We start from the raw sequence: 17,707 nt of genomic DNA on the forward strand, positions 1-17,707 counted from the left end.
ACGTCCCTATCTCTGACTTGAGTTTTGAAAACTGTCAAACTAGTTTTTAACTCTTATAAAGCTTACCATTTCAACCCAGCCAAGACATTCCTAGTAAGTGAGCCAGGCCTATTCCTTCTTTATTTATTTATTTAGTGAACTACCAATCAATAAACTCCTGATCATTGTATCTAAATTATATGGTAGGAAACCTCAGGACTGGCTGGAGGTTTCTGGCCGAGGAATGTGCAGACTTTAGAACAGGTGGATCTTCTATGGACCAGGTATTAATGTTACCGCATTTAAAAAAAACCCACATTTTAATAAACCCAGCCTGTAAATAAAATCTGACTTCTTTATTAGTGATTTTATTGTAGAAAGGTATTGTAGGGAGGTTAGGCTTAAAACTGATGTAGACCCTTCCTGTTTATATATATATGCTCCATATGTGAATTAAGATTCCAAGTAAGATGCAACCCATTGAGATAATTTAAATTGCATCACAGCTCAGAAAGCAATTAAGTAGCTTCTTTGCTTTCATCTTTTACATAATACCTGTAATTCCTTGTATTTTCTAGTTTCTGATGTTCCTAAATAGCTTGAAAGTTTTCCCTGTGGATTCCTTGGTCCTCTCTGAGCCTGATTCGTTTTCTTCCAGGCGTGTTTCATTATCAATGTAGGTAACATCATCAGTACTAGGTTTTCAGTTTTATGAAAATGGTACTTTATCCCAGACACCAAACAGCCTCAAGGACACTACAATAGTTTCTCCTAATGATTAGAAGATGAAGTAGTTATCAACACTGAGCAACACTAACAAGTCACACAGCAACAGTTCTTTTAACCATATGGTGTTTGTATTCTCTGGTTCAGATAAGAGGACTTCAAGCAAATTCGCAATGCAGACAATAGTGATTTGGATTTGTGTTTAAAAGAAAGTGATTTCATTCTTGAGTCATCAAATTATTTAATACTAAAATACTGCCTCAAATTGTTGGGAGTTCTCTTAAGATTTTGTCCTATTATCTTCAAGAAACACTGCATTTTCCTTCTCATATTCCCAACTGTGTTGATAACATCTCTTTGTGGCTGGAGGCCAGTTTGCCCAAGATGGAGATTCATGCTTGGCTTACCTTTAATTTCTGGCTAAAGCTTGCTATCTCTCAGCAAAGTATTTCAGTGTGTCTTGCCAGATTATCTTTATTTCTTCAGGCAAACTTTTTAAGAGGTGCGGGTTCCTTCTTGTAAGATAGCTACATTTTATGTCAATATAGTGAGCAACATTTAACATCAATTAATAGGAATCTATAAATTTGTTTTTGTTCTACTGTACCATTAATCTAGATGTTTTTAATTTTTGTACGATATTATTAATTACTGGTCTTTGCTTACTGAAAATGATTCATTTGATACAGTTTGAGTTTAGGTGGCCAATACAGTATAATTGAAAATGTTGTTATTGACAAGAAGTATGGTCAATAACAGCAGTAATCAGATGCTATTTGGAGTGATTAGAACATGATGCAGCAGTGCTGTCCATATGGCTCCATATATCATAATCTATGTCACAGTCATCATTTCAATGCAGGAGATCAAGTAACTTGGGATCTTGACCTAGTGTGCCAAATACTATTTCTTGGAAGAACATTATCTTCTTGGAGATTAATGAAGCAACTTTAAGAGTCTACTTTGGAGACTAGAAACAGAAGCTTGTGGCAACCTATTCCTTTGTGAAAAGAAACACTGCTTTTAGATACCCAATGCAATTTTTTTTGCAAATCTTTTCTTTCCTAAACACGGTTGCAATTAGAATTTATTAGACCAGTTTGAAAGTTCTTGCAGTGATAGCAACATGGAATGTACTGGTAAGATACCAGAATGGGAGGTTTTAGCATTGATCTCTCTATATTTTTACACATAGTTTCATCAGCCTTCCTATTTTTGAAGTTAGTTTCCTGATCCCAATCCCACCATTGCCACAGCCTGGAAAACTTGATCCCAGAAACAAGCTTGACAAAACCATCCTTATAGTGAAGTGTTGTGCTCAAAAAAGTGAAACACAGTTCAAAAGATTTCTCAATTTACTGATCTTCCTAACACATTACAGAATCGGAAGGATCTCATCTATTCTTCTATTCCATGCTTCACATTTGGTGTCATTACAAACTTTGGATGAATTCAGTCAATCCAAAGCAAGCACATCCAGAATATAAGCTGTTCTCATTTTCTTCCTTGTCCAGACAGGAATCTGGTCTTTGCTATGTGTAATTTTCAAGAACCACCTCTCCCTATACTTGGATGTGTGTCCTACCTGCTCTAACACATGACAGTGAAACATGGACACTAACCTCACAATCAATACAACAGCTAAGAGTGGTGCAAAGAGCCAAAATGGACCCCTCTTGATTATTTATAACAATCTTATTTCTCAAATACTTTGAGGATTACGCCACCACCTGGTGGCATATGCATATATACCATAAGTAGAAACACTGAAGAGATGCTACCTACTACAAGTCTACTGCCTAACCTAAAGGTATGTATCCATTTCCATAAGTATCCAGAGTCTTAATGACATTCTGCAGGGCATATTATGAAATAAATACAATTTATCCTAACTACAAAGACAAGATAGCATAGCCTGATGCTCACAAGAGTACCAAACAACTGCTTTTGGTGTCCTGTGTTCTATTAATTTGCTTTTATACAACAGTTATTATTTAATCCCAGCTTGACTAAACCATGCAACGATGGGAAAATATTGATTTGCAAAAACAACTAGTGCATCCGGTTCAAGTTAGTCCCTCACTTTTACTTCTTACAAATATTTGAATATTACCTCATTTAATTCAGGCAATGTCATTGTCTAATTGCTATAATTCATCTACCTGTTCAATCAGGTCTGCTGTCATTATGAACATTCTGAATTTATTCTGATTCACAAATGTAAGTTTTAAAAAATAGCAATGAGGGATTAATTTAAACCTATTTTATTAAATTTTAGTGTACCCATAAGAATCGTGTTACTGAAATTAAACAAAAAATAGCCAGTGAGTATCCATTCAGTTTTAGTTAATAACTTGAATAAACCATTTCTTTCAGAATTATAAAGAATAAAATTAACTGTTTATAGTCTATTTCCAAATTTATAACCAACCTCAGTGTAATATAAAATTATCTGAACTTGTAGTATTGGACTTTATAAATTCATGCTATTGTTTAACAAGGTCACTAAAAGAAAGAAAAAAAAATCGAAATGCCAATGTTTAAGGAATTTTTATTAAAGCAAGAATTTTATAATCCAAATTATGGTTCTTTGCTCAGCTATCAATCTTTACTGCTAACTACAACAGTAGTGATATTCTGAGCTTTTCCACAGTAAATTACAAAATTAAAGAAAGGAATGCTTTAAATTTTTTGTACTGTGTTGAAAATTCTTTTCCCCGGGTTTATAAAACATTAATTTGTTTTTTAACTTTTGCTATTTTTTTTTTGGATTTTAAATCAATAGGTAATCTAGGACTAGCATTTTTGCTAGTCCTGGCATTTGTTGTGTACATAAGCTTCAAAGTTTCCTTTCCTTTTTTTATTTATTTTATATTTTGCAATGTTTTTCTCAATATTTAGTAGTTTTTCCATGTTTAGATTTTTTTCTTCGGTGAAGCGATAAAATTATGCGTAGTCCTGGGTCTTCTGTAATACAAAATTGTAAGAACAAAGAAACACATTATCTTGAGGTCTATTTCACCGTTAGCGCATTATTTCTAAGTCTCAAAAGCATTCCATACCCTCTCCAACTGGAAATGAAATGGCCATTAAAGCAAACATGCGATGGGAGAACTGTAAAGCTCACCGGCTGCCACCATCTCATCATGAACAAAAATTAAAACAGAAAAGCACCTGCCCATATTAGTTATATATTTCCATTAACAATGACTGGCAGCTAGATGCATGGCATTGGCTTTCTGAATGCGATTTTTTAAATTAATCCTGCCAACCTTCAGATTTCAAACATGGCAATATATATTTTCTCAATTCTGACAATTCTACAGCTTTTAATCTATCACTGATAAATCTTGTTTTGAGCCAAAAACCAATGCCTTTTTAATACAAATCCCAGATATAGCTGAATTCCAGTAATAATATGTCACTTACAAAGCAAAGAAGATTCCATTGTTCTACATGGAAATCCTTATCTATAGTTATCTAGATCTCAGGATGTGGATACAGTAGTAATTCTTGCTAAGGAAATTCAGCATGAATAAAACTTCCAATATACTGGATAACAGTTAACAGCCTATTATGCCAATTGCCTGCAATGAAATGCAACCCTAATTTATTTCCCATATGAAGCCTATGGATACTTACATTAGACACTTGGAACTCCTGCTGGATTGTTAACTGCTTTCTGGGCAGCTTCTTTAGCTTGATGGGCTTGCAGTACGGCTACAGCTTCATCAACCTAGTTAAAGGGAAAACTGGATTACTACTATTTCTGTTAAAAAGGAAAATAGTTTGGATTCCCAAAAAAAAGACAGCTGACACAAACTGAAGAATCTGCCTACCTTCGAACGAAGAGATTCAGGAGACTCAAGCATGTGAAGAAGTTCAGAGTTGTCAATTTCTAACAACATGCCAGTTATTTTACCCGCCAAAGTAGGGTGCATGGCTTGGATAAGAGGGAACAGACGTTCTCCTGGAAAGCAATTCACAATTCATGACTTTACAAGACTGTGTGATCTGTGTGTCTATCCTATTTCATTAGTTCCATTCCACTACTACAAGTAAGTTTTTCTTTTGGCAGAACAGGGTAGTTAAAAGAATAAACAGCAATAGGATCTTAAAGATTGCAATTCTGAACAACTAATGTCATTATCAATAAAATGATTTGGATTATTATGAAATTGCTTCTGTTGATATCCTCCTTGATCTTGTAACTATAACTAGTTTCTTCCATCTAACACTTAAACATTCTCTTTCCTCGATGTAAGTTGAGTTAATCCAATGTAGTGGAAATTTAAATAATGTCAACAACATTTAAAAAAGGATGTCAGAAGGGATGCGTGACCTATCTTCTGGGACATCTGGGGACCAAACCCAAAGTGCATGCCTGCTTAGAAGACTTCTGCTTACAGAATTATAATTTCACTCCTTGCCTTTAGATAATAAAATAAGAAAAACTGAGATGCTTGCGATGCTTTGTGCAAGTGGACACATAGGCGGTGCCACAGCTGTTATCTTTCTTCTGCAGTCAGTTCAAATATATTGCGGTAACTACTCTTCCATGCTCCACGACACACCAAAACCTGCTTTCCCATTCTCTCCATGTTCACATGATAATAATAGCTACTTACCCAACATCTGCTTTTGTTCTTGTGGAGGGGCAGAAGCTAACATGGAAGCAGTCAATGGTTCCTGACCTTGTACATGGACAGCAGGCTAGAATTTCAAAACATCGAATCTAATTTGTTGGATGATTTTACATCAAATAATATACTGATTAAACCTGCGCTACTCTCATTCAAACACTCAGATCTGAATACCACACAGAGCCAAATGCTGCATCTGAATAGCAAATAATTCACTAGAGCAGAGGTGTCAAACTCATGTCATCATGGCAGTGTCATATGACATATTGTGACTTTTCCCCTTCGCTAAACCATGGTTGGGCTTAGCCAGTTCGTGACACATCTGGCCCATGGTCTAGAGTTTGACAGCCTTGCACTAGAGTATAACAGATTTTACTTGGAGATACAAATGTGCTTACTGATAAAATAATTTTACTATATGGCCAGCAAGTTCATCCTTTTCTTGAGTATTGAAAGAAATCTTGACTAGTAATCCATGCAATGTCTGCTTTCACAATTGATTTTAACATGTTTTAGATATTTATAGCTATGCCTAGGTTCCAACTTTTAAGATTGTCCCATGGTTTTCATGCTTACCTGCTGCATAGCAACCTGAGGCTGTGTGTTAAGATGCTGCTGAGGATTGCGAACCCCCGCAGCATACTTATATTGTGGGACAGTGCGTACAGCTGGAGTGGCCGCAGCGGCTGCTGCTGCTGGACGTGGACCCATGGTCTGTGTTGATGTGTTTGCTGAAAAGAAAATGATTTCATGCTAAGAGACAACACTTTTCAATTACAGTACTACCGCAAGTCTGCTTGCACAATTTTTGCTTAAAAACATGATATTCAAACTTGAAAACACAACTGAAATGCATATGCTCCGAGAAGGATCTTATGCAATCCCCCTTTGCTCATGACAAAAAAGGGGAATGAAAGAAAACTAGGTACACCATCTCACTATCCTCCTTTGCATTTTTCTACCCTTGCTGCCAATGCTTCCAACTTGCCTTGGTTGTTCAAAAAATAGGGTTAAAAAAAAACCCTTCAGAACTTACCAACACGCTGTGTTGACATGACTCGTGTAACTTGTGAAGCTGGCCTCATGGTACTAAATGGTGGTCTGGGAGCTGTAGGGCGGATGGCACCCGGCATATTTTGGAAAGCTGCTTTTAAGATAATCGAAGCATGTATTTTAGAAAATAAGAAAAGCCCATTTTAAATAAAAAATTCTTAAAAAAAAAAAGAAATTAATAAAAGCCCACAGTTCACATGGCAAGGGTCCAGGCTTTCTTTCTTTGTTGTGGCTCCCACCCTTTGGAATACTCTGCCTCCACAGGTAAGTGCCCCCCCCCCCCCCCCCCCCCGGGGATTTCAAAAGAACTTAAAGACCTGGCCCTGCCAACTTGCATAGAACTTACTGAGCAGCATGCAATCCTTGGGGTGGTTTGCATTTTGACAGCCCTCCACCCACCTTGTGGCTTATTCTGTTCTTATTTTTATCTGGCTGTTTTACGTTTTTATTCAGTCTTTAGGGTTAGGGCTTTTTGTTTTAATTGTACATTGCAACAGTCATTCTGTGAGATGGGCAGTAATCTAAACCCCACAAATACAAATAAATACAATCTGTAAGAAAACCCCGAATCACTTACGATGAGGTCTGGCACCCTGAGCAGCCCAGCGAGGACTTGGTCTCAGTTGAGTAATCTGGCTAGTAGGATAGTAGGCTGCACGGTTTTGTGTCTATCGAGGGAGGGGAAAAAAGTTGATTCATATTTTGCCTTTCCTAATTTATGAGCTCAAGCCAGTATTCATCAGGCTGCAGCGTTATGAAATTTATTATGAAATTAAGCATTATTCCATTTAAAGCTTAACTATTCCATATAAAAATTACGAGGGCTTTCTAAAGCAGAAGATAATTATTGTTAATAGCCCCCATCAAATCGTACCTGCGGGATAGCTGCCATGAAATAACCTGAAGGAGGTGCTGGTTGGTAGGGGTTGATGACAGGATTGGGCACTGCTCTCACACTGGCCATTCTCTGCATATATTGGTTGGTGAGGTGAGCCTGGCGTTCCTCTTTACGTTGAGCTAAAGCCACATAGAGTGGTTTGGTGGCCACAATTCTACCATTCATTTCTGTTACTGCTTTGGTTGCTTCTTCGGGGGAAGAAAAGCAGACAAACCCAAATCCTTTACTGCGTCCTCCTTCCATCATGACCTATCGAAAGAAACACACAAGCTTAAAAACATTGCATCTGAGCACTGCATCACACTGTGTGTCTATATACAGAGGTGTCAAAACTCGATTTCATTGAGGGCTGCATCAAGGTTGTGTTTGACCTCAGGGGGGAGGATGGCCAGAGTGGACATGGTCATAGAAACATAGAAGACTGACGGTAGAAAAAGACCTCATGGTCCATCTAGTCTGCCCTTATACTATTTCCTGTATTTTATCTTACAATGGATATATGTTTATCCCAGGCATGTTTAAATTCAGTTACTATGGATTTACCACCCACATCTGCTGGAAGTTTGTTCCAAGGATCTACTACTCTTTCAGTGAAGTAATATTTTCTCACGTTGCTTTTGATCTTTCCCCCAACTAACTTCAGATTGTGTCCTTGTTGTGTTCCCTTTCCTATTAAAAACACTTCCCTCCTGAACCTTATTCAACCCTTTAACATATTTAAATGTTTCGATCATGCCCCCCCTTTTCCTTCTGTCCTCCAGACTATACAGATTGAGTTCAGCTCGATGTCACTCCTGAGGGGGTGCCTTTGGTGTTTTTGCCAGTAAAAAGAGGCTACCGAGCTCCGTTTTTGGCTGCCACAACCTCCTGCAGCTTTCTGCCAGTGCATACGAAATGAAAAACAGCAATGGTTAGTATTTTGCTGTTTCCAGGGCAGCCCTGCAGGCCAGATCTAAATACCCTGCGGGCTGGATCCAGCCCCTGGGCTTTGAGTTAGACATTCCTGCTATAAACAATAACTATTTGTATTTCTACTGATGACTAACTAAACCCTGCCAATACAAATGGCTACACTTGAACTATGCGGTCCTTCCATATAGCCTACTGACTGGACTAATAACATGGCAGGCAAGCAATTTTCCAATTCCAGCTAGTTGCTTACCTTTGCACTAGTTATTGTGCCAAATGGTGAAAATTCTTTGCGCAGACGTTCATCATCAATTCCATCATCTAAATTTTTCACATATAGATTTACACCCTTGGGAAAGGAAAAAAAAAAGAATGTCGTATACTGTAAAGAATGCAAAAATTGAGCAAAAAAAATGTTAACTATCAAAGTGAAATTTTACCTGGTATCTTGTAATCCTATCCTGCTTCATTTGTTCAAATTTGCGTTTAAGTTCTGTTTGTCTTTCAACTTTTTTCTGAGCTCGGCCAACATATATTTGCTTCCCATTGAGTTCCTTTCCATTCATCTCATCTACAGCCTTTATAAATAAAAATATACTTTAAACTGCTGTAACTCAAATGAAATGTATTACATTCAAAGCATAAAGAATTCTTAAAGCACAGACAAGACTGAAACATAGTATGATGTCTATCAACAAAACCAAGAAAGATCCCAAAGTTAAATTGGTCGCCACAATATTCCAGTTTGCACACAATCATATATGGGCTTACTTTTTGGGCATCTTCATGTCTTTCAAAGCTGACAAACCCAAAGCCTTTGGATTTTCCGCTTTCATCAGTCATAACTTTCACACTCAAGGCAGGTCCTATAAAGCATACAAAAGTTGTTACGTATATTTGCCATTCACCCAAATTTAGAGAAAATCTGTGCCATAGTTTACAAAGATTCTCCCAGATGGGAGAGCATCAGAAAAACCAACAATAAACCCATTGACTTTCTTAAATTTCTTAAACATTACAGTAACTGTAAAAAAATTACTATTGAACCTATTTTTGGACAGAAGATTTTTTTTTTTTAATTCTGGAAAGCCCTTCTGTCTACTGCCCTCCAATGAGTTCAATTAAAATCCAAACATCCCTAGTCAGGACATCAATGGTATAGTTGGGGAAGGCTATGTTGTTTACATATTGTGTCCAATCTTAAAAGTACTATTTACTGTGACTATTTAGTGTAGCACATCAGGCATTTATGTTTTAAAGGAGTTAAGTCAGAAACAGAGTGTAAATCTGTGGGTAAACAATTCTGGGTTCGTCTGAAGGTAAGTGCTCATTAGGTACAATTTTAACATATTTTAACTAATCAAGACTTGCAATCAGTCTGTACCCATCTTTACAGCTGTATTTCTACTTTTTATGGCAGCAAATACTAATGATACTTTGACATGGGTTTATTTATATACTCATGGGACAGTCTTAGAGCTATAGGTGTCATAACTAGTTAAACGTACTGTGAGTAACTCAAGCATAGGCCCATCCATAAGAAGATTCTTGTTTTTGACAAAAATACCATGAAAAATATAAGTTAGCTTGTCCGTGAATGATACACTTTCCATGGTATTTTGGTTAATAATTTGTCAGCTTAGCTGTGAATATATATCGCAATATTGAAGTAATTATTGTATTTTATTCTTTTTACTGTTATCAGCCTTTCACCAATGGGCTTTAGTGGAAAGGCAGTATATAAATAATGACCACAAAATCATATTCTTCAATTCCTATGTAGAATGTAGTTCGGCTATTGCTATCTCCAAATTAAATGTTGGACCATTGCAATGTGTTCTACATGAGGCTATCCCTTGACTTATGTTCGGAAGCTACATGTGGTACAGAAAGTTACAGGTAGCACAGGCAGTTCTTGGGGCCTTTAGGTTAGCCCATGTTACATCAGTTTTGAGTTCCGTTGGCTGCTGGTTTTCTTCTGGATACAATATAATGTGTTGGTTATCACCTTTTAAAGCCCTTCCTTAGCATGGGTCCAGGCTGAGGAACCATCTCAGCCCAATGGAATTATCCCACTCTACCCATATTGGGAGACAGGGCATATTGTGGAGCTGTCAGTCAAGGAATTTTGGCTGACTAGGTCTGGAAGAGCCCTTTCTGCCATGTCTCCTGCCCTTTGGAACATCGTATCCACCAAGATGAGGCGTACATCTTCCCTGACTTTCTGTAAGGACCTGAAGACCTGGCTCAGTCAGTTGGCCTTGGGCTCCACAGGGAGTATACTCACCTTCTAGAGGTGGCTATTGGACTAAGAAACAGCCTACCTCTCTCCGTGTACTTCGTGCTCCCTTTCCCCATCTTTTAATTATGAATCCTCATTATCAATTATTGTTTTTATGTTTTTAATGAGATGGGCAGCATGCAAATCTAGTAAATTATAAGCTAACATTAGGGAGTAGCAGTTGGGTAGAAATATTATAGTAAGATACCAACTCTTCTCGTTTTTATATACATGAAAAGATCAAGACATTACCAAACTTGCCAAAGAGTTCTTTCAGTCTCTCGTCATCCATGTCTTCTCCAAAATTCTTGATGTAAACATTAGTGAACTCCTTAGCACGAGCTCCAAGCTCTGCTTCCCGTTCTTTGCGTGATTTAAACCTTCCAACAAATCTAGTTTTAAAAGGCAAGACAAGAAGCTACTTAGGTATTTTGAAAATGCTCACTACATGACTACGTCTAAAGGAATACTCTTTATGATCAATCCCTGAGTTGCTCACCCATACGCTGTGTCATTTCCCTGCATGCGAGCAGCTGCCATAGCATACTGCAGTACAGCTTCAGGGAAGTAGCAAGAGTACTAAGCTTATCTAGTCTCCTATATTACAACAGACTGCTCAGAATGGAGCAATTATATTACCCCGCTGTGCCTTCCCATCCAGGGAAACTATAGCAGTGTGGTATGACTCCTCCCGATTGTGACATGTTATGTCTCTCACAGTTCCTATGCAATAGATAAGCTTTCCCTCTCTTTTTCTCCCCTGAATATAGTTTTCTAATAATGTAAGTCAACATTGAACAAGGTTGTGTCTGGTTTAGATTTCTGTAAAATTGAGATTTCTCTAAACAAGATTTAACTTTTAAAAGCTCAAAGAAAAATGCTTCAGTACTCACACTTTACGATCATTAAGCAGCATTCCGTTCATTTTTTCAATAGCTCTTTCTGCAGCTTCTTGTGTTTCAAAATGTACAAACCCATAGCCTTTGGAGCCATTCTCATCACACACAACCTGTGAAAGTATTGGAATGCATGTCAGATCAACTGAATCGAACCATGTTAATTCCAATCTGAAACATTTCCACATTGTTTGCTTTCTTTCCACTCACCTTACAAGAGAGGATGTTTCCAAAAGCTGAAAATGTATCATACAAAGCTTTATTATCAATTGATTTATCCAAGTTTTTAATGAAAATGTTGCCAACACCACTTTTTCGAAGAGATGGATCACGTTGAGACCACATGATACGCACTGGCTTGCCTTTAATGACGTCAAAATTCATGGTATCTAAAGCTCGTTCAGCTGTAAAACAAAAAATATCGTTTTAATCCTGATAGAATAACGTCCTTGTTTTTAACTTCAATTTTGTTCTTTGCTTCCTGAACTCCAAAGAATGATGAGACTACTCATTCATCTGAAAATTATGGAAGCAGCAAAGGAAGGTTGACCATTTAAGCAGGTGCAAGCTACACATTTGAAAGTGGAAGACAATGTTATATTTTGTACTAACAAGATTTAATTATATTTGAAACTTTAAAAAAACAGCTAATAATATTCTTGACATTTAAAAAAAATTAGGTGGTTAATGAATATATTATATTGTTATACTATAGGTTGCAATAAGCATACAACCAACCTGCATCACAAGCAGTTTTTAACAAATGGAAGATCATTCTGCAGTTGGCTTGCTACCATAGTAATAAAGAAAGTAAAATTCTACTCACAAACAAAATAATTAAAATATTTCTTGAAGTATTACAGATTTTATTCTAAGGAAATAAAAAAACTGGCATTACGCTATGGTATTTTCAAACTAAGGTAAAATAAATTCTATATTTGTTAATTGCGAAGTCATGTTCTCCAGGCCTTTCTGTCCTCTACCATCCCCTGGAGTAAAATTCTATATTACCATAGTAAAAAAGGCTTATTTTTTAGTAAATGAAGGAAACTGGTAACAGACTTTTCATTTTTGCTTTCAAATTCTTATTTGATTTGCAACTCAATAAACCCTGCCCAATGAACCAGAAAGTACAAAATTTCTACACTACCACTGTATGTTAGCCAATAACAAAAAGGGGACAGAGTGAGTCTCAGTGAGATTCAAAGTTTCAAAGCACTACCTCAAGTTCAAAAATGAATTTGCAGGCAAACTAGTCTTTTTGTGCAAAATTGTACCTTCCTACCCACCTATGCTTAACACAGAACAATATACCAAGAGAAACAACTGGAAAAGCTTTCTCTATTCTCCAGCAGTGTATGAATTGTTTCTTTACACAGCAACATCTAGAAATTGTCTATCAGGAACAGGAAAACAACCTACAGGAACAATGCTACAGCTCCTGCATTCTGTATCAATTCCATTGTATACCAGCGTTATAATTTCCTATGTACGTTTAGTACATAACAGTATACGTATTTTTATACCCCCTATTTCTATCATCTGCAACAAATCTTGTAAAATCAGGTTGGCTATAGATACAGCCAGTCAATTAATATCAGCAGCTAAAAAGCTTAACCAGGCAATCATGAATAAAAAGTGTTCATAAGATTTATTGCCCTTTCAGGAACAATGCAGAGTGCAGCAACACAAACTGCAACAACAGTTGGTAAAGAACACATTAGAAAATGTAGCCAGGCTCTGATAGGCCCTGTGATGGAAAATAGGAGCAAGATAAGACAACGGACACATATTTTTAACTGTTGGTCTGTATCAGGTTAGAGCTTTTTAATCTTAACCTGAACAGGGAGTGCTGGTAGTTAAATATGCTATCTCAGGGTTTTTTGTTTTTTTTAACAATACAACTCTGAAACAACAGCTCCACCTGATGCTTTCAAGGCAGAGCACATATGCCTTGGAAGTAGAGGTAGCTTAACCCTCTTCCATAGGTACAAAATTTGCACTGAAGGCAAAGTATAGAGACAGAGGTCAGTGGAAAAAGGAGAAAACACTTTGTCAATTTGAATTATTCTAATGAAAGGTACAGATGCTTTCATCCATGTTTAATCAAATACTAATAAGATGAAGCAAATTGTAAGAGTTTGAACTCTCAACATTAATGAGGAATAAGTGATAATGCTGCAAAGATCTTTTGCATATTCTATTATCTCAAAAAATAAGTTATTTTCAAAAAAATTCACTGAAGCATTTAAGTTCTAAATAGTTTTTTCAGTAATTGTATGCTGTAGTCTTCTGTATAGAATGTATAACTTCCTCTGAAAATAATATCCTAACAAAAAAGCATTTCAGAATTACCTAATTAAACTTTATTCTTCATTTTTAAAGTAATTGAAAATGCAAAGCTTTCCTAAACTTAAGTAAATTTGATGTAACAATAAGCTTAAATTCTTTCAGTACAGTTTTGATTGGGAATAAGCAATGTATTAATGTGTATAGGTTCATAGTTCTCATTTTATCAACAGTTGCTTGGTAGTTCCAATTAACTGCAAAAATCTATTTCTTCAGTAAGAATCATCAGCCATTGTTTGCTGTTTCTTTCTGATATAGGCTTTTTAGGAAAAAAGAAGCAGGGTTTACTTAATTTAATCTAAACTCTGGAGGTTTATTTAAATAATTTAGAAAGAACTAAGTAGTAGCATTTATATCATATATTGTAGCAACGTATTGTTCATTCATACATAGGCTAGAATTCTAAAGAATTCTGAATTCCAGCTTACTGTGATGTCTGAACACAGCTATTGTTTTCTGGAACAATTGAATCCTCAGTTAAGAGGACATCTCAGCAACACACTGAAGTTAGCTGGAAAAAACTCTATAATATTTTTTGAGAAACAGGTCATTAGAAAGTACTCCTATTTCTGGGCAATCCCTACAGCCTCAATGAACAGACTATTATTTGCTGACTGCATTTATACACAATCTGTCCTCCAATATACTGCCATGCTTGGACAATCCAAGCTGCAGGACTAAAAAACAGTGGCTCCCATTTTCAATTCATGCAAGAAAATGTAAATTGGAAACCAGTTTTCCATGCCTTTTGATGATTTACTGATCTGCAATGTGATTTATTGTTTTCCTTAATGCACAAAAATAAGGTGTATCACAAGAAATAAGGTGTATTGAAGAAACCCAAAAATAAATGAAGAAACTATTCATTTATTCTTCACTGGTTCATTTCACTGGTAATGGAAAACATAGATAGGCATTTAAGAAATTTAAAAAAATCCACTCATTTTAAACCCAATATTTATTTATTGCTTCAGTGTGTCCACTACTCTAGGAGTAGAAAACAAAATCACTTTGAAGAGGATTTCAAAATAAAACCCAACCCCTGGTGTCTTTTACTTGACAAGAGCTCACCCTTTCCATCAATATAAAGTCTAGCTATGCTGGCTTCCCTTATCCTTCAATGACAGGTCGGGAGTTTTCCTCAAATTTCTGGTTACCCAGACAGCATATGGAGGAAAACAATGTCATTTTACTCTTTAATATAATGTCATGAGGCCAAAACATTTTAGATGCATTATGCCAACTGAACAACAGAAAAATGCCAAAAAGCTTTATAGTTCTTGATTTAAGAACTAAATTTAAGATCAAAACATAAAAACAGAAGATTGAGGCAGAAAAAGACCTCATGGTTTATCTAGTCTGCCCTTATACTATTTCCTGTATTTTATCTTAGGATAAATATGTTTATTCCAGGCATGTTTAAGTTCAATTACTGTGGATTTACCAACCACGGCTGCTGGAAGTTTGTTCCAAGCATCTACTACTCTTTCGGTAAAATATTTTATTCTGATCTTTCGCCCAACTAACCTCAGATTGTGCCCTTGTTCTTGTGTTCACTTTCCTATTAAAAACACTTCCCTCCTGAACCTTATGTAACTTTTTAACATATTTAAATGTTTGATCATGTCCCCCCTTTCCCTTCTGTCCTCCAGACCAGTGTTTCTCAACCTTGGCAACTTGAAGATATCTGGACTTCAACTCCCAGAATTCCCCAGCCAGCATGCCAAGGTTGGGAAACACTGCTCCAGACTATACAGATTGAGTTCATTAAGTCTTTCCTGGTAAGTTTTATGCCACCATTTTTGTAGCCCGTTCAGATTTTCAAAGCAGGCTTTCCAAACAGTGTTTAAAAGATGACGGTGTTTACTTTTTTTTTTTTAATATAGGGCACAGGACTCATTCCTCCAGACCCACGGGGCAAAAAAAATAAAATTACTCCATAGGAGGAAAAGAGTCATTAAACACGGCCTGTAACTTGGATTCCAGTAAGTGCAGGTTCAGGGCCTCGCTTCCGCCTCATTCACCCCTCCGCGACTTTAAAAAAATAAAAAATAACTTATAATTAAAACTGGAATTTCCGCCAGGCCGCCCTTTCATCAGCGCCTTCCCGACTCCGCGCCTTCGCCGGCGGAAGCTCCCGACACGCCCTGGCTGAGGGGGGCGGAGGGGACGGACGGACATTTTTTTTTTAAGGCCCTGCGCCTCGTGATCCCGAGAAGCCTGCGTAACCCCTCTTTCGCGGAAGCGGAAGGGCCCGAAGGAGGGCCTTTCGACAGCCTGAGAGGCCTTTGAGCCTTCACTTTTTTTCGGCGTCCTGCCACGAGGCTCTCCCTCTCTCTTGCTCGCACCCTCCCCTCCTTCCCCACCTCGTTTGCCGCAAACGGCGTGACCGGTCCCCCCCTCCCTTAAACGGAAGCCCCGAATACGGGGAGGCACGTGCGGGCCTCCCTCGCCGTCCTTTCTCTCCCTCGCTGGGCCGGAGGGGGGGGGGCATTTTCCCAGCCGAGGCAGGCGCGGGAAAAAGGATAGGCCCCAAACAGGGAGACCGGGCCGACTCTAAAAAAAAAAAAAAAAAATGGACGCACTCGCGGGGAAGGCTGGAGGGGAATTCGCGTGGGGCCAGGGGAGGGAAAGGCAGCGGCTGCGGCTGTTGGGGAACGAGCCCTCCGTGACCTTCCCCAGGCCGGAGACCGAAACTCGGCCCTCTCGGTTCCCACGTGTCCCCGAGCTCCCGTCTCTCTCCCCCCCCCTCCCTTCCATGTGCTCGGCTCGGGAAAGTGGATTCCCGGGAACGCCCGCGTGGTGGTGGGGGTCCAAGCCAGACCTCGCCCCCCTCCCCACCCCGCCTTCCTCACCGTCGGCGGGCTGCTGGAAGTTGACATAGGCGTAGCCTAGCGAGCGCCGGGTGATCATGTCCCTGCAGACGCGGATGGAGAGGATGGGCCCGGCGGGGCTGAACTTCTCGTAGAGCATGGCCTCGGTGACATCGGGGTGCAGGTCGCCCACGTAGAGCGAGGCCATCGGGTAGCTGGGAGCGCTGGGGTTCATGCTGGCGGGGGCAGACGGGGTGAAGGGGGGTCAAAACAAAAAAGAGGAGAGGCGGCTGGGGTCGATTCCGCGAGCGCCGAAGAGGCCGCGACGGGCCGACGGGGTTCTGAAACTCGAACGGCTCCGCGGCGGCGGTTGGCGACGGTTGGCGGAGCGCTCGGGGCCGCTGGCGGGTGGAGGAGCAGGTGGTCCTGTTGCTGCTGCTACCGCTGCTGTCGGCGGGGCTTCTTTTTCTTCCTCCTGCTGCTGCTGCTGCGTGGATGGAGGGTGGTTTGGGCGGGTCTCCTCTCGGCTAAGCCGGGTCCGGGACTTCGCTTCGCTTCACCGGGTTATTTTATACCAAACCGGCCGGTTTCAGGTGGGAGCGGGTATAAGTCAAGGCGAGGGATTATTATTTTTTTAAATATTTTTTTCGGATTTTAAATTTTTTTTGGATTTTTCAAGGTTTTTTTTTTGCTTCTAGTAGTAAATGGTGCGGCAGAGCTGGTGTGTCCGGGGAAGGCCGGAGCACACACACTGTGCACACAGCACCGTCATCGGCCGGGGGACAAGGGGGAGGCCACCGCCCCGGCCACGCACTATATATAGCGGCCCCGCCCCCAGCCGCCTCCGCCGCACAGCACGCCACGCACTGGGAAGCCGCTGCGCGCATGCGTTGGCCTCCGGAGGCTGGGGGGAGAGCGGGAAGAGCTCGCCGAGAAAGGGGCGGAGCGGCAACGAGTAACTGCTTTAGGTATCGCGTCTCCTTTTTGCGAGCAGATGCAGGTGCCCAAATTTGGGCAGCCAAGGGCGCATGAGCAGTAGGTAGAAGGGGAAGGAGGGTTCAGTTCACAGGCCTATGACCAAGGAAGGAGGGTATTACCAAAGGGGCTGTGGAGAAGTAGCTCGAGATGCGCATGCGCTTTGCGCTCGCTTGCGTAACGGC

The 17,707-nt window shown here is 39.4% G+C and overlaps 1 protein-coding gene across 4 annotated transcripts; it reads right to left on the reverse strand.

Moving 5' to 3' along the window:
- Positions 1-3,236: 3,236 nt before the first annotated feature.
- Positions 3,237-17,393, reverse strand: PABPC1 (poly(A) binding protein cytoplasmic 1). 4 transcript variants are annotated; one of them, XM_070748140.1, is made up of 15 exons: positions 16,590-17,393; positions 11,596-11,789; positions 11,383-11,498; positions 10,742-10,881; positions 8,980-9,074; positions 8,649-8,786; positions 8,462-8,557; positions 7,276-7,548; positions 6,979-7,069; positions 6,385-6,492; positions 5,925-6,079; positions 5,334-5,418; positions 4,545-4,675; positions 4,348-4,441; positions 3,237-3,672 (listed from the first exon to the last, which is right to left on the reverse strand). In XM_070748140.1, exons 1-14 carry the CDS (start codon positions 16,780-16,782, stop codon positions 4,349-4,351), a joined length of 1,908 nt encoding a protein of 635 aa, XP_070604241.1. In that variant the 5' UTR covers positions 16,783-17,393; the 3' UTR covers positions 3,237-3,672; position 4,348. The 4 variants fall into 4 exon arrangements, with proteins under 4 accessions (XP_070604241.1, XP_070604240.1, XP_070604244.1 ...); XM_070748139.1 differs by having other exon boundaries at positions 6,385-6,495; XM_070748143.1 differs by having other exon boundaries at positions 10,751-10,881; positions 16,590-17,387.
- Between the last annotated feature and the right edge of the window lie 314 nt (positions 17,394-17,707).

The sequence above is a fragment of the Erythrolamprus reginae genome, chromosome 3 (genome assembly GCF_031021105.1).
Source record: "Erythrolamprus reginae isolate rEryReg1 chromosome 3, rEryReg1.hap1, whole genome shotgun sequence".
Taxonomy (NCBI): Eukaryota; Metazoa; Chordata; class Lepidosauria; order Squamata; family Dipsadidae; genus Erythrolamprus; species Erythrolamprus reginae.

What these genes read in the sequence shown, in the direction of transcription:
- PABPC1 (XM_070748139.1), bottom strand. Translation starts at nt 16,782, where the DNA reads ATGAACCCCAGCGCTCCCAGCTACCCGATGGCCTCGCTCTACGTGGGC. An exon ending in GCACAATAACTAGTGCAAAG is followed by an intron (nt 7,549 to 8,461) that starts GTAAGCAACTAG and finishes TTCTTTCGATAG; the next exon opens with GTCATGATGGAAGGAGGACG. An exon ending in CATGTCAACACAGCGTGTTG is followed by an intron (nt 6,080 to 6,384) that starts GTAAGTTCTGAA and finishes TTTTCTTTTCAG; the next exon opens with CAAACACATCAACACAGACC.